The sequence below is a fragment of the Hylaeus anthracinus genome, unplaced genomic scaffold (assembly GCF_026225885.1).
Source record: "Hylaeus anthracinus isolate JK02 unplaced genomic scaffold, UHH_iyHylAnth1.0_haploid 11978, whole genome shotgun sequence".
NCBI classification, from domain to species: Eukaryota; Metazoa; Arthropoda; class Insecta; order Hymenoptera; family Colletidae; genus Hylaeus; species Hylaeus anthracinus.
This window is the reverse complement of record NW_026534326.1, coordinates 867842-890759: the sequence shown is the minus strand read 5'-3', so window position 1 is coordinate 890759 and position 22918 is coordinate 867842. Positions and strand designations below refer to the sequence as shown.

General features: G+C 36.9%; 5 protein-coding genes across 8 annotated transcripts; all 5 read left to right on the top strand.

The window, feature by feature from the left end:
- Positions 1 to 2998: 2998 nt before the first annotated feature.
- LOC128897013 (peroxiredoxin-5, mitochondrial) lies at positions 2999 to 4356 on the top strand. Its single transcript, XM_054160636.1, has 4 exons — positions 2999 to 3336; positions 3437 to 3571; positions 3705 to 3836; positions 3901 to 4356. The coding sequence occupies exons 1-4, from the start codon at positions 3235 to 3237 to the stop codon at positions 4090 to 4092; spliced, it is 561 nt and encodes a 186-aa protein (XP_054016611.1). The 5' UTR covers positions 2999 to 3234; the 3' UTR covers positions 4093 to 4356.
- A 139-nt stretch (positions 4357 to 4495) lies between these two features.
- On the top strand, positions 4496 to 7137 carry LOC128897012 (BTB/POZ domain-containing protein 17). The gene is made up of 4 exons (XM_054160635.1): positions 4496 to 4959; positions 5102 to 5368; positions 5447 to 5587; positions 5644 to 7137. The coding sequence occupies exons 2-4, from the start codon at positions 5246 to 5248 to the stop codon at positions 6901 to 6903; spliced, it is 1524 nt and encodes a 507-aa protein (XP_054016610.1). The 5' UTR covers positions 4496 to 4959; positions 5102 to 5245; the 3' UTR covers positions 6904 to 7137.
- Positions 7138 to 7284: 147 nt separating this feature from the next.
- On the top strand, positions 7285 to 10591 carry LOC128897011 (nucleolar complex protein 2 homolog). 2 transcript variants are annotated; one of them, XM_054160633.1, is made up of 11 exons: positions 7285 to 7400; positions 7531 to 7906; positions 7975 to 8090; positions 8216 to 8325; positions 8407 to 8564; positions 8647 to 8871; positions 8945 to 9133; positions 9193 to 9312; positions 9397 to 9528; positions 9610 to 9825; positions 9908 to 10591. In XM_054160633.1, exons 2-11 carry the CDS (start codon positions 7538 to 7540, stop codon positions 10415 to 10417), a joined length of 2145 nt encoding a protein of 714 aa, XP_054016608.1. In that variant the 5' UTR covers positions 7285 to 7400; positions 7531 to 7537; the 3' UTR covers positions 10418 to 10591. The 2 variants fall into 2 exon arrangements, with proteins under 2 accessions (XP_054016608.1, XP_054016609.1); XM_054160634.1 differs by lacking the exon at positions 7285 to 7400 and having other exon boundaries at positions 7516 to 7906.
- A 651-nt stretch (positions 10592 to 11242) lies between these two features.
- LOC128897010 (uncharacterized) lies at positions 11243 to 16885 on the top strand. 2 transcript variants are annotated; one of them, XM_054160631.1, is made up of 11 exons: positions 11243 to 11617; positions 12415 to 12667; positions 12738 to 12822; positions 12878 to 13057; positions 13136 to 13176; positions 13280 to 13439; positions 13526 to 13644; positions 13730 to 13868; positions 14883 to 15513; positions 15744 to 16216; positions 16437 to 16885. In XM_054160631.1, exons 1-11 carry the CDS (start codon positions 11595 to 11597, stop codon positions 16598 to 16600), a joined length of 2268 nt encoding a protein of 755 aa, XP_054016606.1. In that variant the 5' UTR covers positions 11243 to 11594; the 3' UTR covers positions 16601 to 16885. The 2 variants fall into 2 exon arrangements, with proteins under 2 accessions (XP_054016606.1, XP_054016607.1); XM_054160632.1 differs by having other exon boundaries at positions 11259 to 11380.
- A 154-nt stretch (positions 16886 to 17039) lies between these two features.
- LOC128897009 (lysosomal alpha-mannosidase) lies at positions 17040 to 22661 on the top strand. Of its 2 annotated transcripts, none has more exons than XM_054160629.1 (17): positions 17040 to 17578; positions 17711 to 17813; positions 17894 to 17975; positions 18066 to 18251; positions 18318 to 18523; positions 18587 to 18723; positions 19220 to 19353; positions 19540 to 19750; positions 19811 to 20007; positions 20083 to 20282; positions 20372 to 20577; positions 20691 to 20904; positions 21027 to 21144; positions 21272 to 21548; positions 21708 to 21950; positions 22039 to 22188; positions 22300 to 22661. In XM_054160629.1, exons 1-17 carry the CDS (start codon positions 17471 to 17473, stop codon positions 22528 to 22530), a joined length of 3003 nt encoding a protein of 1000 aa, XP_054016604.1. In that variant the 5' UTR covers positions 17040 to 17470; the 3' UTR covers positions 22531 to 22661. The 2 variants fall into 2 exon arrangements, with proteins under 2 accessions (XP_054016604.1, XP_054016605.1); XM_054160630.1 differs by lacking the exon at positions 19220 to 19353 and adding an exon at positions 18924 to 19057.
- The last annotated feature ends 257 nt before the right edge of the window (positions 22662 to 22918 follow it).

Genomic DNA, 22918 nt, shown 5'->3' with positions numbered 1-22918 from the left:
TTCAACACTATGCAATATGGGTGCCTCCACCAAATACTATCCCAAACCTTCTCAGACAGTATTTCCACGTAGACAGTATATACATTAACTGCAAGCGATATTGCTCTCCCTTCCCGCATCGCCAAAGCACAGCAAACCTTCTCAGACAGTATATCCACGTAGGCAGTATCCATGCATGCATCATCAGCACTCAACGTCACCGAATGTTCAATGTCCTCAGCAAAAACAAACTCAAGCAGGAACTAACCATTTTTAATGTCACGCCGACTACGAAAGTAGCTTTTACTCAACAATTTTTCTTTAACCTAAAATCTACCATAAATGCACCAGAAATGTAACATATATCGTTCGATATAATTTAATCGCAGCATCTCGCATTCCCTGCTTCGTTCGTTAGGATAACGCAACGTCACGTTACGTTACGGTCTCTGTCTCGCGAAATTCGAGTGCCGAGGTAAATCCGCGATGTACGTAATACAGAGGAAACACGGAGCGTCTACACATAGACGCAAACTGAAACACCGTTGCGGTTTCCATGGTTCGGAGGGTTGCACGAGTGCGCGTTTCTGGGGGCCCTCCGGAAACAGAACTTTCCATAAATGACGGAAACTCTGAAATTTTCCGTTTGTTATTTTAATTAGAGCCTTCGGGCCACACTTAACGAGAATCTGGCCGTCTACGTTTATAGCATACTGTTATATATAATGTACACCCATCTAAAACGACAATGGAGTACGATATTATCGGATTCCGCGTGACGTAAGCATAATCGTGCAATAGAGAATCCCGACCGAGTCTTTCGTCTCTTTGCACGCAATTATATTTGTTTCGTCGCGAGGAGTACTCCGACAACCGTATCGTCTTCTCTTCCGTATCCGTCTCTTCTATTTCCTTATCCCTTTAACGAGACATTCCGATAACGAACGAATTTTCCTTTTAAAAAACGTTGCACGGAGAACGTCGGGTAAAAAGAGCGGTCTCGATTGTTTTCTTGCCATTTTTTTTTTTTTTTTTTTTAACTCCTCGTCGTGGCCACCATAAAGTTCGTCTTCCGAACCGAGAAAGTCCAGTTTTTTCCGTTACCCTGGTCTCCGTAGTCCTTAGCAGTGCCACTAGTTTTTTGCCGTTACGAGATACCGTTAAAAAAGACACCGAACCGAACAATTCACGGCGTCGACGTTTTTTACTCGGCCCGTGAAAAGATTTTTCAACAAATTTCCCCGGAGTTTCTACCCGGCTATTTTCGCGCGAATATTACGGAAAAAAATGCAAGCGACGACGCGAACGTTTCGTGTTTACTGGAAAACAACCGGGCCTGCTATAAACCGACAAAAATCCGTTACTTAAAAAAACTCGACTTTTCCGACTCGTCGTCCCTGTGACTTTTCTCCGACCGTACCGTTTTTTTTTCCCCACCCTTGCCGAACGCGCGTGCAACACTTTTTAACACCGGTATACAACGGTTTTACGACGTCCATTTTTTTTACCGTTAAAATTCCAACCGACTTTTTTTATTTTTTTATTTTTTTTTTTTTTACAAAAACTGTCGACGAGTTTTAAAAAGAAGCACGCAGCTCTCGTCTATCGGCCGTTCGTATTCTCGCTCCACGGAAAATTCTTTTTTTTATTCGTACAGCTAATTCTCACCGTACGCGAGCAAAATTTAATTAGGTATTCCGGTTTAATTACACCGAGTTATTCGCTGTTTTGTTACACGAAATAATATTCAACTCGGTTCCGATCGTAGCCGACGCGCAGATGGGGCCAATATTGGGAAAATAAAGCGCGGAATATTTTGAAATCGGATATTTTAATTCGTAAATAGAGCGTATTATTCCCATTGCGATGCATTGTGACGGGCGCGGCAGCATTCTCCGGGATCAGAAGAACCGCTTTTAATGACCCGGATGCGGACGAGGGATGGGGACGGGGGGATGGTTCCACCTAGCAGTGTCGTATTCGATTCCAACCTCTCCACTTTTCGTAATCTCGAGCCAATTCTCCTTTCGATTCCTCGACCCCTTCCGTCCCCATAGTCCGTCTCGTGTTACCTTACGGCTTTTTATCCACTTCGTTTTTCCCGATCATCGACGTGCACGACAGAAAAGAGGTAGGCTCCGTAAAGCGGAATCTCTTAAACTGTCTACAACACGATTATTTCGACTCGAACGGAAATATTTCATCTGCAAGTTTGGAAAGGAATTTTCTTGACACGTTTACGGTAACGTCCGTCAGGGCCCACTAGCATCCCAGACATTTGAAAATTAAACGTAGCTACAGCCGCTGAGGAGGAACACGTTACGCAATAGCAAGTGGTGTAATTATCTAGCGGTCAATATACTCGATAAATTCTTTAATTAAATACAACTCTAGATGCGACGGATTTCTGTATGGAACACTTTTATTACGCGGTTCCTTTCGGTTTTTAGCCATTTCTAAAGAAAGAGAATGAAAAAGAGTGGATGTACCCACCGCAGTGGGTAACTAGACCAGTCGATAACTGTACGGTTTCAATATTCGTCGCGTAGCGGCGCTCGGTAACAGACCAGCGATCCTAACGTCGGTAAAGTATCTAATACGACCATAAAACCGACACCCAAAGAATTACTGCGTTTAAGAATTGAATTACAAAGGAAAATTAGAAACACTTCTCACGCAGTAATATTAATTGTCCGGTTAAATCGTAACGGTTATAAAGATTGAAATCATTTTACCGACAAAACACATTTTTCCGACAAAACACGTTTTTCGTAACTAAAAAATTCCTGTAGTTACAGCATACAGAATGCCGGTAACACCGTACCGACCGACAGACAGTGATCCAGGTTTGGTAACTTACCGACAGATTAATATAATCCGACGATGGTAACGTTCAACGTGCTTCTTCGATCGGTAACCTGCGTTGCAACTAAACTGAACTAAACTATTCCAAACCATCTGTCATTTCCCGTGTCACGTTAGTAACACATAAATAAATAAAACGTACATGTCAAGGCGAGCGACCTTACTACGTTAATAAAATGAACGAAAAAATAGAATTTACATAGATATATAAGAGAAGAAGAGTGTATTTATGTAATGATTTGAAAGATTGCGCAACACGGCGAGTTGGTCGAAGCCGCATGCCAAGCCGATATCACTTTAACCACGTAATTACATATATTACACTCTATTCCATTGAAAACAGTAGACTGCTTGGTTCGTTGTGTTACTAGTTCTAGATATAGGATATAGATGAACCAACTCGTTAATCGTGCGATTCTTGTCGGCGAACGATCGTCGCTTAGTTGTTTTGTACGAAACTTTCGAGTATCTTCGCAAAACATGGTTATCGCGGTAAGTCGTACGTACATACGTAACTACGTACCATCGTTTTAGATCTAACGAATTGCTAAATACACCTAATAATTTCATTCGTTTATATTTAATAATTTAGGTGGGTGACAAGCTACCCGGAATCGACCTCTTCGAGGATTCCCCTGCGAATAAAGTAAACCTTGCAAAAATTGCAGCAGGTAAAAAGATCGTAGTATTCGCAGTACCGGGTGCCTTTACACCAGGATGTTCAAAGGTATCGTTTAGAAAATAATACTTTTCTATCTCATGAGAATTATATCGAATATTAAATAGTCATTTTTCTATGCGTACAAGTGGAATTTTAGAAAAGTCTAAGCACGATATGTGTAAATGTTGTATTATTTTAGACGCATCTACCCGGTTTCATACAAAAAGCTGCAGATTTAAGATCTAAAGGAATCGCAGAAATCTTTTGCATTGCTGTAAACGATCCATTCGTTATGGCAGCTTGGGGTAAAGAACACGGAGCGGATGGCAAGGTATTATTACTAATAATATACAAATATATATAAATAATGGCATATCATATATTTGATTCGATAGGTACGCATGCTAGCAGATCCTACAGCTCAATTTACAGATGCATTACAACTTTCTGTGGATTTGCCCGTATTGGGTGGAAAAAGAAGTAAGCGCTACTCTATGGTACTCGAAGATGGAGTAGTAAAAGAATTAAACATCGAACCAGACAATACAGGACTCTCCTGTTCTTTAGCTGAAAATATTAAACTCTAAAATTCTTGTCGTTATCGAATGTCGCGTAGTAATTTTGCTATTACTATTTAAAAAATTATAGGCACTTGACTAATTTATTCGTTTCGTTATACGGTTGTTACACGTTTATATAGTAAAACAAGTGTTCTTATCTGTTGTTCCAAGTGTTCTGTTTAGTGCAAATTTCATACGATGTACGTTTAGTTCTTACTTTTAATATATTTTACATTAAATTTATTATATGTTTCATACTTGGCAAAATAAAGAGTACTTCTCTAAAAAGTATTTACACATTTTTATATTTTTGTACGTGTCTTGTGTTTACAAGTAAATGAAAATATGGTAACTTGAAATTAGCATCAACGCATATTGATGTTATTATTATTGTAAAAGTCTATAGTATATAAGACATAATGAACAATTTGTTATATAAATATCTTATTCGTTTCTATTTCTATTTAAGCTATATAAATTAGGGAATGTCTTACTTTCTCCGGGTTCTTTTCTTTCAAATAATGTAAAGCAATTCAAAAAACCCGCTACTGTACAAGTATACAAACGTGCGTGCGTATGGGCTCCGCCATTTAGTAGGTGAAAGTATTCCAGGCGGCGCTACAAACTTTGTACAGGAGCTTCGCCTTCGCCCCCCTGCGCAGTACTGCTTGAGATTTGAGATGACTTGAGATTGTTCCAGTCCTCGCGAACACTTACGAATTACGACTGCTTACGACCCTTGGCGGTTTTGTTTCGTAAAAAGTTGAAATTGTCCAGGCAAGGATAAAAAATAAACATAACTGCGTGGTTCGATAAAACAATTTACATTTTCGCAAAGACAAGTTTTCAAAAACTACTTCTTCCTTTGTAGTTGGACGTGCTTCAGCGTAATCGGTAATATCTTAGTATTTTCCAGTAAAATAATATTGCTAATAATTCTATTTCTATATGAAAATTTAATATTCAATGGCTTATCTATGTGTCGCTTAAACGTAATAATTACTTTCTGTAACTGTATTTGTTATTCTTCTTACAGTTATTTTGCTTCGAGAAGTACTGTAATAAAATATACAACATTTGATGGCAAATATAACGAAAGAGATGCATCTTGTGCAAATATTATATAAAACAGCATGAGAAAATAAATAACGACTAAAGTATGCAAAGCTAACATGACCAAATGTTACAAAGTACTTTTAGGTGGATGACAGGTTCTTTGGGAATGGATACAAATAAAAAAACGGAGGAATTAAGTAATATTCCAAGTAATGTGAAGGAATTTGAAAATTCTGATTCGATAGAGGTTCTTATCAATTTTATAAGTTTCAGTTTCTTTGGGAGGAACTAATATGTTAACTAATCTATCATTTTCTTTGTATAGGTTGATAATTCGCATACTGTTCTATTGAAAATAGCAACACTGTATGCAGAACGTCTTATGAATGATATTTGTCTGGTTGTCGATGGTATAGAATATCCAGCTCATCGCCTTATACTTTGTGCCTCTAGCGATGTTTTTCAAGTAAGTCGATTTGTTTTCAAATCTATATACCGTTGTCATGATTCTTTTTAACACAGGTGATGCTAATGAGCCCTCAATGGAGCGAATCTCAAGAAAGCAGAGTAACTCTCCAAGAAACACCGCAATGCGCACCTATATTTAGCGAATTTTTGCGGTACTTTTACACTGGCCAAATAAGAATTAATTATGGAGTTGTTTTACCGATATTATCTTTAGCGGACAAGTATAATGTAAAAGATTTAATATCGCTGTGCCTTGACTATATGCAAAATCATATCGCGATAGCTGCCATACACGGCACTCTTGTATCGTGGTTACAGTATACTTCAAATTGTGGCCATCACAATATTACTCAGGCATGCCAGAATTTCATTAAATGGAATTTGGAATTGGTGGCTAAGACAGCAGATTTTGGAAACTTTGATATAGATATTTTAGTATCGTTACTACATCAAAGTAATTTAGTGATAAAAGACGAGATGACGTTATACAAGTGCCTAGAATCTTGGTTGGATCACCAGGCAAATCGTTTGAAACCACAATTGTCGTATGACGAATTAGAAGCTACATTGAAACAGTTAGTGATAGCCGTGATGTCTCCGGTTAGATTTCCAATGATGTCTCCTCGACAATTAGCAGATCTTTTATTATCTTCTTTAACAAAAAAGTATAAGGAATTTTTTGTAGAACGTATGTCGATCGGTATGTCATTTCATTCGGGTCAGTTGGATAGAGTTAGAGAGGTGAGTTTAAACGAAGAAGACGGTGCATTACTGTTTGAACCAAGATTGTACACCGTAGATACTTGTAGTTCGTTACTTACGATAGAAAATTTTCATAGTTTACCATTTTATCATACTAGAACCCTTGTATTTTCGAGTCATTCGTGCTTGGCAGAATATGCCGGCGATCGCGCGTGCGAATGGGTTGTAGATATATATCCGAAGGGAGTCTGGTTTAAGAAATTTTTCTTAATAGTTTGGCAAGGAACCGTAGAGATGCCCGAACATGTAAAACGATCGGTTAGATTATCGCTTACATGTAAGGAGCCTCCGGTGAATGGCGATACTGATATGCGTGTAAAAATAGGTGTTTTAATTTATGGATTACAAGATGGTGTTGAACATATTGCAAGAGTAACAGAAATTATTCACAGATTTAGTAAAGCCGAACGAGTCCTTAATTTGGATGACCTTTTACCATTCGAAGAACTGAATCCTCAACAAAGTTCTGTACCAGAAAATACATCTCCTTTTTTAGTAGGCCCAAACAAAGATATGCTTAAATTACACATTGTTATATCCCCAGCCAATTAGGATATAGTAATTAGTTGTTCGGTTTTATTCTACGATCTTTCATTGCACATTCTCAATACATTCGATTTGTATAAAAACTACAAATTATACCTCATTATGTACATTTCTTAAAAGTTCAACTTTTCAAATCGTTCTCTATCTCTACTTCATTCAAATCTCACCAACATTAAACTAAGACAAAATTTTGTATATGAAAAATATGAGATAATAAAGATAATCAGATAATACAACGTACATCGATGATATCAATCAATTTTCTTGAAAAAACGATATTAGCAAATACGTTATTTTATTTATGTAATCGATCTTTCGAATAAAATCTTTCAAGTCTAGGGAAATTACCCTAGAGAGCGTTCACGTCAGTTTACAATACAAACTTCTAACCTCATTTCGCACATGCACATGGCATGGGAATGTGAAAGGAAAAGAAATTACACGTGTAGTCTGTTAAACAAACTTTGTAAGCATTAAACATTAAAAAAAGTAAATATAGAAATGTAAGTGCAGATAGTGAGATTTTCATTTCTTCGTTTCTTTTTGTTTTAAATAGTTTTTCAAGAAAGCGATAAGAAATTTTGACTATTGCGCTATAGGTTATGTTCATTATTTGAAAAATTATAATTGCAGTTAAATAATGAAAATAAAAAGTACAAAAAGTGTGTTGAAGACGTCAAAGAAACCAGCTATGAAGAAGAAGAAAAAACGTTCAAGTAAAATAGCTACAGGTGATCTTTTAAATAAACATTCCGGAAATGAAATGAATAATGAAGATAGCGCAAAAAGTAGCGAAGATGAAATGGATCCAATGGAACACAAGAAATCCTTAATGAAATTAAAGAAAACTGATCCTGAATTTTATTCGTATTTAAAAGAAAATGATAAAAACCTTTTGGAATTCAATCTGTCCGATGACGATAACGATGATATCAATAGCGACGACGACAATGATAAATCTTCGTTAAATGATTTGGATACAAGACATATACCTAACACTCATTTAGAGGTATAAAAATAACGAATATAAGTTAAGAGAAAATACCTATTTGTCTAATGATTTTTCAATTGTTTTAGGTTGCTAGCGATGAGAGCGATTACGAAGTAGAGGAAGATAGCGCTGTAACGAAAGATAAACGAAAAGTTACGTTACAATTACTTAAATCATGGCAAGAAGAAATTCAGAAGGACAAGTAATATTTTATTTTACTTTATATATTGCTACAATTAAACATTAACCAGAATGAAAGAGTTATAATGCAATACTGTATTACACAAAATTTATTTCTCTGCTATATCAGTTTATAATTTTCTATAGGACATTGAAGACTATTAAATGTGCAGTGGAAGCTTTCCATGCTGCATTACAAACAGTATCAGAATCTTCAGATACAGAATCTCTACGGTATAAAGTAGAAGGTGGTGTAGGTATGTGTTTACATCTTTCTTGAGTCATTTTTGTCAATGTTAAATATTAGGTAATTACTAAATAATTAAAACATTTTTTAGTGTTTAATGGAGTTGTACAATTATGTATATTTTATTTACCTGATGCTTTCAAACGTTTCTTAAAATTGGGCTCAGAGACCCAGATTCAACCACATAAATCTAAAAGATTTGGCAAAATAAAGGGTATTTTGAAGTCATATCTAGCCGACTTAATCAAAGTATGTTCTTATATTAAAATTTGTATGTATAGAGCGGTATGAATCCAAGTACTTTATTATACATATATATATTTGTTTTCAGATCTTACAAAATGTAACGTCGTCTAATATACTTACAGTGCTTTTAAAGCATCTACATCAAATGTTACCTTATACGCAATCATTTTCATCGTTAACTAAACCATTGTTAAAGATTTTGTTAAATACGTGGTCAAGCGGAGAAGAAACTGTTCGCGTTGTTTGTTTTTTAAATATATTACGTATAGCAACCACTAATCGAGAATCAGTTTTAGAAATGTTATTCAAGGTAAAATTGAAATTTCAATGCTCGTATTAAAGATTATAGTTATTCCGATATTAATATGAAATCAATGTTTTAGGCCATGTATGTAAAATACGTTGAAAATTCAAAATTCGTATCTTTTACGACGCTACCTGCGATAAACTTTATGAGACATTCGCTGACGGAGATATATTTGCTCGATAGCAATCTAGCCTATAATCATGCCTTTTTATACATTAGGCAATTAGCTATCCATTTAAGGAATGCTATGACTTTAAAAAAGAAGGTAATGCGTAGATAACAGATAAATATCGTACAGTTTAATATATTAAACAATTTTTGTAGGAGAATTTTCAAGCAGTATACAACTGGCAATACATGAATTCGTTGCGTTTTTGGACGGAATTAATTACGCTATCGAAAAACGATTCTACATTGCAGTCACTTTTGTACCCTCTTGTACAAGTATGCGAGAACATTTTACATATTATACCTCGTTAAAATAACTAAGCGTTTAATTAAAACCAATATTTTCTTTTTTATTTTCAGATTATTATAGGAACAATAAAAGTAATACCAACTCCACAATATTATCCTTTGAGATTTCACTGTTTACAAATGTTGATAGATATTTCTAAAGAAACTGGCATATTTATACCTGTATTACCATTTTTATTAGAGGTATATATTTAAAAGTTATTTAAAATAATTCTAAAATATTCAATCCGCGAACGTGATACATTATTATTTCTATTTTTGTAGATATTGAATTCTTACGATTTTAATAAGAGACACAAGACAGTCTCGATGAAACCAGTACCTTTCATTTGTATACTGAGATTGTCAAAGTCGCAGCTACAGGAGAACGGTTTCAAAGATAATGTTATCGATTCCATCTACCAACTTATCTTAGCAAACGCTGCAAAGGATAGTCATACGGTATATTTTCCAGATTTATATATACCATGCATAATACAGGTAAGAAGATGTTTGATTTAAGGTCATTTTTTTATAGAGTGTTAAATTGTACAATTTGAATATAATTAATTTTTATTTCTAGTTGAAAGCATTTATAAAGAAATGCCACGTTGCGAATTACTGTAGAAAAATGAAACAATTGTTGGACAAGATCGAAGAAAACCGAAAATATATCGAAACGGAACGCAGTAAGAGCGCGATTGCCTTGACAAATCTGTCAGAGATTAAATCTTGGGAGAATAAAATCCAAGCGCAAGGGACGTCGTTATCGAAATTCTATGAATCTTGGAAAAAAATCTATCAATCTCAAAAACTGAAATTACTTACAAATAATGAAGATATTGCCGAATATAATTTACCAACTGTACGAAAATTGAAGAAAGGGAACTCGATCGAAGGAAGCGGAGATCTAAGCGACGACGACAGCGATTCCGATCTGCCGATCGAGAAGTCCGATCTAGGAAAACGTGAACGACAAACCAAAACAAAGAAGCAGAAGAAAAAGTTAAAAAGCAGCATCGATAGCAATGACAATTCATCTAGAGAAACGACAGACATTGTACAAGATATAAAAAGCGACGATTGGGATTAAATATAATTTCATTCAGTTGAAAAGAATGTCAATGTTAATGGACAAAAATAATATACACCGTTTGTAATTAAATAACACGTTACATAGTTTTAGGTATATTCAGCGATAATTACAAGAACGTATTTGTATACATCAAAGTGTTGTCAATCTAAAGTAAAGCAACATTTGATACTTTATTAAGGACAGTTACACAATTTTCCTTCGTAAAGTATAATTTAAATCTATATTTACGTATTTTAATCGCAAAGCGATCACCGCAATTGCCTTCCACTTGGCATAATACGAAATCCACTTTTCTTCTTACTTTCTCCGAGTAGTTATTTTCACAACAATGAAACTTGAAACATCTTTCAGAATAATTGCAACAAGTTGCGAGAGAATTAAACGGGTATGATAAATTCTGTGGCGTAAGGCAGGAGCCACCGATTACCGAGGTGTCGCTTTCCGATGGTCTATTTTTACCGAAGACGACTCAAGGCAGTCGGGAAGTTGGTATAGCAACGGTTGGGCGCTATTATAAAGCACTGTGTGCCGATCATACAGTAATTCAACTCATCCAAGTGAACGTTTTAAATAGGAGACAACATTTTTTTATGCAAATAAATAACGGTGTTTGAAAGAGACATTCAAGTGGCGAGGACAGTCCTCGTGCAAGTGACGAGCTTTTCTTTCTAGCGATTGAACGTTCGGACGACTCCCCTGGAAGAGGATTCAGTTATGTATGTAGAGGAAACGCGAAAAAGTTGAATTCTTTTCTTTTTCTTTTTTTTTTTTTAAACGATGTCAGCTCGGGGTGTAAAATGTTATTTGAAATCTCTGATCTCTCGGTCATGAATAAGCCACCAGCCGGTCATACTGGCGACTGGTAGAGTGGTAGCCACTTGGTGCCACGCTGCCAGAGTTACCGTGGATCTGGATGTGTGTGGCTAGCCGTTGACGATCGTGCGTGCCAGGAAACATATTGTAAGATGCGATTTTGATTCTCATGGCGAGGGAGCCTTCGTCGTGAGATTCATCGGCTTCCCGTACGGAGCACTTCGTTCGGAGTATAGTACGCTCTCGCGGGTTACGTAAATTCGTACGAAAAAAAAAAAAGAAAAAAGAGAGAGAGACAGAGAGGATAAGCGCAATAAAGTAGAAAAGGGAGGAACGAGCGAACCGTGCGTTAAACATCGAAATGAGGAGGGCATCATTCGATAAGTAAATTTTTCTAATATAACGAAAACCCGCGTTCTCAATGATCTATCGATCGACAGCGTTTTACACATTGTAACAAAAATTGTGCTAAACTTAAACTCTGCTTGACTCTGTATTTTAGCGACTAAATCGAACCTATGTATCGTCTATCGTTAAATTTGATTTAGCCTTTATTTTTAGAGTCCGAACAAATTTCGAAGTCTATCGTAAGATTCTAACAGCGTCGAAAATGTTGCCTTAGTAATTAGTACCAAAGAAAAAGTGTTTCGAAACATTCAAACTTGTACGAAGCGATTCATTTAAAGCAGCGTAATGATCTCGTCGCGCCTTGGAAATGTTTATAGAAAGTTTTACTTAAAAATTTGACAAATCTGCGAGTTGTTCAGAAATGCTTTTGCTGTGACTCTATCGATCGGAAATAATCCATGCCTTCGTGTACTTTTTTAGAATTCCCGAATTGTATACTCGATAGCATCACTCGTTAAATACTCGTGTACCGCATTGGTTTCGTTTTCGGTAGTACAACCCGTATGTAACCGTTCGAACGGTTACTGCGTATTACGTTACAACAGATAAATTTAGCATTTCTTTTACACAGAACCTCATTGTACCGTTGCCAATACCGCAACGCGGAATTAATTGGCAGTTTGGAGAAGAACCAATTTCCATCGATACGAATATAAATGATCATTCGCTTCGTAATTATATCTCAACAAATTATCGTTAATCGAATCGTCGTGCAACGTTCGCCGACTGTTTAAAGAAAGATGCGCATACTAAACAATGTTCCATTCCAACAGACACACCAACGGGAAGCGAAACGTTTTAAGCAAGACGTACAATTCGTATGGATTCGCATCTGAAAGTTCGAAGGAAGCCGATTGCAAGTACAGCGTGAACTATAACAATATCAAAGAGAATTATCTGCAACGAAGCATTTCCGCGGATAATGTTGTAATACGTTCGCGCGGTTTCAAACCCTCCGATAGACACGACCCCGTCAAGAGGAATTTCCTGGAGAGTTTAACTTCGAAAATACTGCACTTCGATATGGTGAGTATATAGTTAGTCGAGAAGACGTTCTGAAAGAACATTTTAACCGATACATTTTCGTTTTTTACAGGAGAGCAACGAAAGTGCTCCGGTCAACCTGCAGAAACTGCTAACCCCCGCCACGGACACGGACGGGATTCTACAATCGAAAAATAGTAAGTCGGTTGATCGGTTTGAAGATATAAATTCAATACGTGTAATCGTTTGCAGGAAAAATGTTCGCGTCCTCGTATTTCTATGCGCCGACGCATCCAACGGTCGAGGACCAGGTCGAGCTCGCGCGACGAATTTCCCATTCGTTGAGCGACGTGAAAAATATGAAAAGCAAAGGTCAATCTATGTACGTGAACAGGAAGAAGCGATCCGTGAAATGGATCCACGACGGTAACGGTACGCGCCTACGAAACACCCCATGCAATTTGTTACAATTTATTGAAATTATAAATACTAATTACACCTGTCGATTAGGTATAGAAGATTCAGAAGAGCCATCCACCCCTGTTCACAGTGTAAGTGGCGTCCGTTTAATTTCAATTTACATTTCAATCCTTGGCAGTTATTGCAAAGATTAACAAGTATTAATATGTATATATATATATATATTTCCAATAGGACAAAATTCCTTTAAAATGTATGATGAATCCATACGGAAAAGTGCTGGATATACGAGGCATTCAAGCTTTGGGCGAGGAAGTAAATATCGAACCGATGCCGAAGAATCCTGAGAAACTGTTCAATATCGTTCGCGATCTAAACAATCACAGAGGCCGCGGTAAGTATCTCCGTTGTATTAGACAACAATTTATACGTGATATGCTAATCGGAATATCGAAAAGTAATTAAATCGGTAATCAACAGGCGCCGAGATATTCGCAAAACGCAGGAAAAGGTCGGAGAAATGGGTTGTAGATCAAGAACAATCTCAAACACCTAACACCCCAGGGATGCAAACAGTACCAACGTATTCAAGAAAGCCGGTACGATTCAGTTTCCTAAATAATCAAAGAGAATTAACGAAAGAATATAACGAAAGAATGTAACGTACATTTTGGTCATGTTTAGGAGACGAATGGCAATTCAAAGTTTCCGAATATGTCTCCGTTTACGTCTCTCGCGACTGACCCGGTCGTCGGAAAACAGTCATTTTATAATCCCTTTACCGTGGACTTGTCTCTAAGTGACACAAATCCACCCGCCGCAGGTACGTAAACTAGAAAATGTTTTCCACTCGAGAGGATTTAGTTGGCAAGTTCATCTGGCAATGATCCATATTATATTTCTGTTGGTTCGAATTGTTTTCGAATCGTAAGCCGATAGCCAACAGTTTCCCAGGACTTGCGTTCAAAGCTGGACTTTAACATCTAACTTTATACATATAATATTTCTGAGCCGATACTGTTGATTCATCTTGTTCCCTTTAGTCTGCTTTTATCCGCGACGTAATTGTAAATCACTTTAGAAAATTGCTCCGGGCTCGACTAAAAAGAACATAATTCTATTCTGAACGTGTACGGATCGTTCTTTTTTTTTTTTTTTTTCTTTTGGTCTGTCGAAGCTTCGCAGAGAGTGCAACGACCTACAAAGCTTTTAATTGGCAAACACCGTCGATGTTATTCAATCGATGCGAGACTGCCACCGCGTTCTTTTTTTGTTGGATATCTAAAATAAACAACGACCTATAGCTCGTTGCCAATTGATATTTGCACGCCAATTAAACTAATCGATCAGTGTTTTAGAATTTTCGAATTTCCCTTGCAAATAACTATCCCGCAACGAAGCGACGTATTTTTCCATTACAAGTTGATAATCTTTGCCAGGATTAATTCGATGATTAGCTAATTTATACACGACCGAGCGTTATCTCGACGAATATCGTATTTCACTAAATTCAGGTCAATATTTCAATTTACTCTGGATAACATCTTTTCTTTGGCCGATAAGTTTCTGTATCGATTGAATTCTAGTAGTTCGAAGTGAACAAATATGATTCGATTCACAATTACTTTGTTCGCTTTATCAACATTCGAGAGATGATTTGCAAAATCACTGTATCGGTGTACGAAAAGTTTGAAAATGGTTTAACTTGAATGAAATAACGCGCGATGAAGGGAAAACGAATTCGTTGTTGACTCATCGAATGATAATGCTCGTTTGATTGCTCGAAAAGACACTTGATATTTCAACCGTTATACACACGTTCTTATAAACGTTCCAGAGAGGAATCAATATCTTTGCAACGGTAAAGATTGCAACCACTCGACCGAGGTGAAAAAGATTTATCTTCGAGAGGTGGCCGTTGGTACTGATAACGATTTTCCCGTTGACAAATCTCGATCGTCGATCGTGAAAAAGTCACGACGAGCCGCTTTGGAACCCGACATCGAACGACATAACATCTACCATGCCGGAAGCAGCAATAACGAAAACGCTACGATAACAACGACTAACACTAACAGGCGCAATTGCAGTTGCAACAAGGCTTCGCTGAACAAATCTAATATTTTTAATACGCAGAACGCTACTAACAAAGAGGGCAAGTGTTACGCCAGGGAAGAGTACGTAACGGAATGTGTACAAAGCGCGACTAACGAGAGAGAGAAATTGGCGAGTAACGAACGAGAGAACGATGGTATCCGCGTGGATAGCGAAGGAAACGAATACACGCCGGTACCGGTGAAACAATTGATACAAGAATTCGAAAAGTCCTGCAGACCGGTTCTGCAGTACAAACAGATCAGTCCGAAAGTTATACCGATTGTACAGCACTGTTCTCTGGACAACGACATAGCCCGATTCTTTGAAACACAAAATTCCGTCAAGTACAACGCCGAGAGGGAACGCAGGAGGTGAGGCAGAATGAAAATTACGGTCCTCGTTCGCTTAATTAATCGATTCTTTCATTAAATGAAATTTTATGATTCCTTCTTCCTTTTGCATGATCAATTATACGTGTCACGGTTTACATAGTAGAACCGATTATAGAATTTCATTTATCCACGTTCATTTTTCGTTTGAATGAAAAGTTGATCGAAAGTCTGACAGGGTCGCAATTTCATTATAATCGATTCTAATACAGAGTGACCGGCAAGCAAGTATACGAAGAACCTGTAAAGCTTGCGAAGCATGTTCAAGATCATTGTAACAACGGTTACGTGTCCACCGACGATACAGATTATTCGAGCGACGAAACCGATTCCCAGATGAACGATTACCCTATCGAGGACATAATCTATCGCGAGAAATCGGAATCGTCGAGCATTATGAACGGCGATCAGGAATACTCGTCGATGTATCGCGAAGAGTATTCGAACCGACGCAGGTCGGTGACTTCCGAAGAGGTGGAAACCTTCTGCAGCAACGGAGATGAGAAATATATGAACACAGAATCGGAAGTGCCCGCGGAAAGCAAGTCGTTGTTACTGTCGATGTTAGCGTCTCAAGAAGATATTTTGGAGACTATTAAACATTTGCGTAGCACGCCCGTTCTGGGCAATCTTTTGCACAGTGTTTCGCCAGATTTTAAATATACCGACGACTGTCCAGATGTAGGCAAGTTAACACGCATGCTTTTTTGACTCTTTCATTGTCTTGTCTCGTCTTGCTTTGCCTAAGCTTCGTATTCGTATCGCTTACAGGTGTCTGAAACTAAAGAGAAACTATCTTGTAATATCGTATACTATGTAATACTATATAATACTATGTAACACTATGTAATACTATGTAATACTATGTAAGTTTAGCATTTGCTTAAACATAGTTATTGTTACAGGTAAAAAGCTTTACGAAGATAACACCTACACAGGACCAAAACTTGCTAGCGTCAACAATCTAACCAACTACAATACCGCACCGCGTGGCTGGGATCAATCTTTGACCTATTACCGACCAATAAAGCTTGAGAAACCACAAGAAATTGTTTATTCGGACTTTTAGACGTAACGTATTTATAAAACAAACATCCTTACGTGGGTATATTTATCGCAGTGTAAATACTTTTTTCTTGTTTTTATGCGAATGTAATTGAGAACCGTTATTCGAAAAATATTATCGTTAAACATTAAATCTCGAAGTTATGGAATATATTAGAGTGAAGGTAATATTTTCCAAATATGAACGTATAATTGTTCTCGTATTTGTCTTGATTTCGTGGTTTGACAAACTATAATTTGTTTGTATTTTTAATTATCAATAAATATCATCGTTTCCTTATCTTTAGCATGTAAATGGTGTATCTACATAATTGATTTTAGATTTAATTAAAGATAACCCGATCTATATCGGACCGAAGCAGCACGCGATGTATGTACTTTGGTGTTGGCCTCCTTATTCTCAATTAACAAGGTATTTTATCCAAGTGGTTTGTTTTTCATCGAAGGAAACGTTTATCGAATCGTGAATCACGAAGGATATGTACTTATGAGCCTGTATCAAGAAAATGAAAAAGCTACAAGAGGTAACCAAAGCTTCCCACCGATCTTCCGTTTGGAAATTTCAAAGTTTCTCAGAGTATCAAGATCGCGTAACGAGTAAATCCCCCATTAGTAATTAGTATTCGTTTGGTGGGGGAAATTGAACGCTCGAATCGTCAACAATCCACTATAACCTTTCTTGACCAGTTGCTTACTGGTTCACTGCTCATCTCTGATATGGCTAAACAGAACAAATTCTCCCTTATCTACTACGTAAACGTCGTTACGCTTACACAGGAAAGCACGTAGTATAAGTAGAAGAAATTTGTAATCACTCCATCAGTTGCGACTTGCGAGCTGCGATTGGAACCATCCGGCAGCGTTTTGTTTTACGATGTCGTCTCGGTTTTCGGTTTCGCTGACTCTCTTTCTCGCGGTGTTCATTTATGGAGAAACAGCAAGCATACCCGGGACAACATCTGATGAAAGATGTGGATACGAGGTACAAGAATTAACTGTTCAATGTTAATTTGAAATGTAGCATTTTTAAATTGGCAAACAAGTTTATGCTTATAATATCAAAAGACTTGTATTAAAGTAACGTATTAATACTACATATTGTATGTTATTATAGGCCTGTCAGGGAGTTGATCCGAATAAATTAAATATTCATCTAGTGGCTCACACTCACGATGATGTCGGCTGGCTGAAAACGGTTGATCAGTATTATTTTGGAAGTAAGTACAATTAATTATAAAATAACATTTGTATTCATTGAATACAACGTTAAATGTCTTTCCATTTTTTCTAAACAAAGGTCGGCCAAATATTCAGAAGGCGGGAGTACAGTACATTCTAGATGGTGTCATTCAGGCGTTATTAGCTAATCCTGAAAGAAGGTATGTAATTTTTTATTTTTTTTTTTTTTAAATTACAAATATTTTTAGGTCTATAGTAGGTATACGAATGTCTTACATCTGTTCCGTTAGGTTCATGTATGTAGAAACTGCTTTCTTATGGAAGTGGTGGTTACGTCAGAATGAAAAGACTAAACAAGATGTTAGAAATCTGATAAACGAAGGAAGACTAGAAATTATCGGCGGCGGATGGAGCATGAACGACGAAGCAGTCACTCATTATCATTCTCTTGTGGACCAGTACACTTGGGGATTCAGGTAAAGATAAAAAGATAATTTAAAAAAAGAAATACTACCAGCTTTCTGAGCTTTCCGTTTTTCTAGACGGCTTAACGATACTTTCGGACGTTGCGCAACGCCACGTATAGGGTGGCAAATAGATCCTTTCGGTCATTCCCGAGAACAAGCGTCGATATTCGCACAATTAGGATTCGATGGCATGTTTCTGGGTCGTCTTGATTATCAGGACAAGGAGAATAGACTGAGCAAGAAAAACATGGAATTTATCTGGCAGGGAAGTCCAAATTTAGGTAAGTAAATTTAGGTAAATAGACATCCACAACGAGCTAATCGTGTTGTATATTCTGTTTCAGGATCTCGTGCAGATTTGTTCACGGTCGCATTATACAATACTTATTCACCGCCACCTGGTTTCTGTTTCGATGTTTTGTGCAACGACGAACCCATAATCGATGACCCCGATAGTCCAGATTATAACGTTAAAGAAAGGGTACGTAACGAAACATTCCGAAATCGAATATGTTCGAAAACAATGCACGTTGATAGTTGCAGTCATAGATACGGAAAAATATAATTCACAAAAGAGGGTTTCGAGTTTAACGAATTCGTAATCGTCGAACGTATACTTCCTTCCTTTCTGTAACTGCGTTAATAATACATAAGGTTGAAATTTTATTTTTTACACAACAGATTAATGAATTTTTACAATACGCGGTTCAACAAGCCAAAGTATATCGTACAAATAACGTGATATTAACAATGGGAGGAGATTTCACTTTTCAACAAGCGGAAATGTACTTTGTTAATATGGATAAACTGATAAGGTACTAATTTAATAGATATCGCTTTGCTTCTCTTCGTTAAAAAATCATCATCCGACGATTAATAAGTAGTAGCAATTGAAAGGAAGGAAAAGCTGTCTTGCAACTGTAACGCGTCCTTATGTCTGTTAATGGTAAGTACAATTTACCGTACTGTATCATCAGGTCGAACAATTTTTGGCCTATGCCAATCGCCAAGCAGCCTCTTACAAGACTAATAACATTATTCTTACGATGGGTGAGGATTTTAATTACCAACATGCCGAAATGTGGTTCACTAATTTGGACAAGTTGATCAGGTAAAATCTAATAAAAACTACATTAACTGCATTAACTAGAAAGCGTAAACTCGTAAAACTCTACGGAGTGTTGTTACATTTCGTTCCCACATCGGTGACAAAACCTCCAAGTGTTGGACCAATGACATTACGCTATTTACTTATTTGTTAAGCAATATTTGAAATTGATGATTTCGTATGCGACAGGTACGTGAGGGAAGAAACGTCGAATGTAAATATACTTTACTCGACACCATCGTGCTACTTGAAAGCAGTGCACGATGCCAATCTTAACTGGTCAACGAAAACTGACGACTTCTTCCCCTACGGAAGTGATCCTCACTCTTACTGGACTGGCTTCTTCTCTTCCAGACCGGCCATCAAATTCTTTGAGAGAATGGGAAATAATGTTTTACAGGTATGAGAAAACAATTTCCCTTCTCGTAATACTATACCGTAATTATAAATATAATTTCAGGTTACTAAACAATTGTCTGTATTGACCGATCTAAAACATACCGATGAAAAATTGGAACATTTCCGTGAAGCAATGGGTGTAATGCAACATCACGATGCAGTAACTGGGACGGAAAAACAACTTGTCGCCGACGATTACGCGCGTATATTATACAATGGCATCCAACAAGGAACAAATATTATTTCCGAAGCTCTAAGGTAACACAAATATATTCCTATGAAATATTCAGCTTAATTATTTCAACTGAAATCGTATTACTTTTTATTATATAGAAAATGGATGACGAATAATAGTCAAGAGGCAGTGCAATCGGAGAATATGTACTCTTGCATGCAATTGAACATTAGTTCCTGTTCGTACACAGAAGATACAAATATCATGCTCACGGTCTACAATCCTCTAAGTCGCGAAATTCGAACACCTATTCGTGTTCCTGTTCGAGGAGGCACACACAAAATTGTGGATTTAGTAGGTATGTGTTGAAAGAGATTTAAAGAGAAATAAAACGTAGCTATGGTATAAAGTATCTGACAAGTGATGAAAATTTAAAAATTGTTTAAGATAACAGTGACGTTACCTCGCAACTGGTGCCAATCCCCAATTCTGTATTAAAAATACCAGGAAGAGAGAGCAACGCAACGCATGAACTAGTGTTTCTCGCACTACTTCCGTCTTTAGGCTATAAAACATACAAGATTGTGAAACAATCAAATGATACAGATAATACATACGTGCAGACGAATACTACAAATTTTATCGATAATGAGGTACTAATTACACTTAAAAAAAAAAAAGATTATATTTTAACCTCTCCAGTTTTAATCTTTGAGAAGAAAAATGGCGAAGATAGTAACGAGAAACTAACTTTTTTTTTTTTCAGTTTTACGATGTATCCGTTAACACAGATAGCGAAGTTACAGTGGAGTGGAAGAAACTGAACAATATGAGCCTAGTTCAATCGTTCCATTATTACGAAGGAATGGAAGGAAACAATAGAGTATTTGAAAATAGATCTTCGGGTGCATATATTTTCAGACCGAAAAGTGTATCCAGTAAAAATTTTCCGAAATTCGGATCTTACAAAATTTACAAAGGTAATGTTGTATGTTTGATGAAACAAAGAAAGAAAATTTCCGTCTTTCTGATTTAACCTGGCTTAAAACGATAGACTAAACTATCGTGTCAAATTGACGAGCCAAATTTCTTTTCATTATAGGTCCGGTGTTACAAGAAATTCATCAAGCCATCAACGAATGGGTTAGTCAGGTAATTCGGTTGTATAATGGACAGGAATATATCGAATTCGATTGGCTTGTTGGACCAATACCTGTCAAGTAAGTGTAATAAACGTGTCTGTAAAATAAATAGGTTCAGGAGCGGTATAGTAATTGCATGATATGGATCTTGATAATTTATGTTAAACAAAATCAGAGAAAACTAAATGAAGTGAACTAATTTCAGGGACAGCATTGGGAAGGAAGTTATCAGCAAGTATTCGAGCAACCTCGAATCTAATGGAGAATTTTATACCGACAGTAACGGTCGCGAAATGTTAAAGCGAAAACGGAATTTCCGTCCAACTTGGGCTGTACGATTGGAAGAGACAATATCCGGTAATTATTACCCGGTTCCTAGTAAAATCTCCGTGAAGGATGAAGACAAATCCCTGAAACTCAGCGTGTTAACCGATAGAACAGAAGGCGGATCTAGTATGAGGGACGGAGAAATTGAATTAATGGTAAAATTTCATAGTTTGCGTACTATTTATTCCCATGGTCTCCAGTTTCATCCCCGTACGATACCTCATATATACAAATTATATTCACATATATGTACATGTATACAATACATATAATATCTGTACATACATGTATATATTCGACGTAATATGTTACAGCTTCATAGAAGACTTTTAAAAGACGATGGATTTGGTGTAGGGGAGGCTCTCAATGAATCTGCGTACGGTGAAGGTGTAGTGGTCAGGGGTTCGCATTACATATTTGGAGGCAGTATACAAAATTTGGATGAATTTATAGTAAAAGAAAAATCCTTGGCTCTTGAAACGTTACTACGTCCATGGACATTTTTCACACCGATAACGACAAATCCTACAAATGAAAATTATACGTTCAAGCCGCAAGTACGTATCCATATCGTGACGTCGTAATAAATAAATTTAGTTTACTTTGCTGCTTGCAACGGTATGAACAAACGATGTTTCCTTTCAGGGATCAGGTCTTGCTAAATCACTACCACCAAATATTCATATTCTAACTTTAGAGCCATGGAAAGATGGTACGGTTTTACTGAGGTTAGAGCACATTGTTGAACTGGGAGAAGCCGAGAGTTTATCCAAACCCGTGGAAATAAATATTCAGGTTAGTTTTGTAATAATTCAATTCATCGATTAGGTTAAGACTATATCTGTTTCTACTGGAACACTTGACCACATGCACGTATATCTAAATTATTAACTTTCTGTGTTCCAGGACTTGTTTAAAACTTTCACAATTTTATCCGTGGAAGAGACTACATTGGGTGGCAATGAATGGTTAAAGGATACGAACCGTCTGAAATGGGAAATCGAAACAAATGATGTCCTCAGAGAAAAAGAAAACATACTTCAGCCCATACAAACCGGAGATGGCGTTATAAATGTTCTTTTAAAACCAATGGAAATACGAACATTTGTTATTAAAACAGCACCGCGAAACTTGTAATTAGAATAAGTGATTCATTTACATTCGACATTACTTATATTCGATTATCCATGTTTGTTGAATTTTCTTTTGTCCGAATAAATGTACGTAATTACTATTGTAAAAAAAAAAGAATAAATTATATACCTACATATACAGAGTGTCTTTTTCATTACCGAAAATGTTGTCCGAGATATCCTAAGGAGATGTGAGAAGAGGTGGCACGTTTGCGCCTACGAGTAGGCAACCGGTCCGACATAGCTGTAAGTATAGGTTGCCTATCTTAAGGGGCTAACTTTCGGTACATTTCGGAATTCCGGCCATACTTGCAAAGTCGACAATTTTGGCCAGATTTTACTCTCGGTATCAGGAGAACATGATATGCGAAGAGGTGGCACGTTTGCGCCTG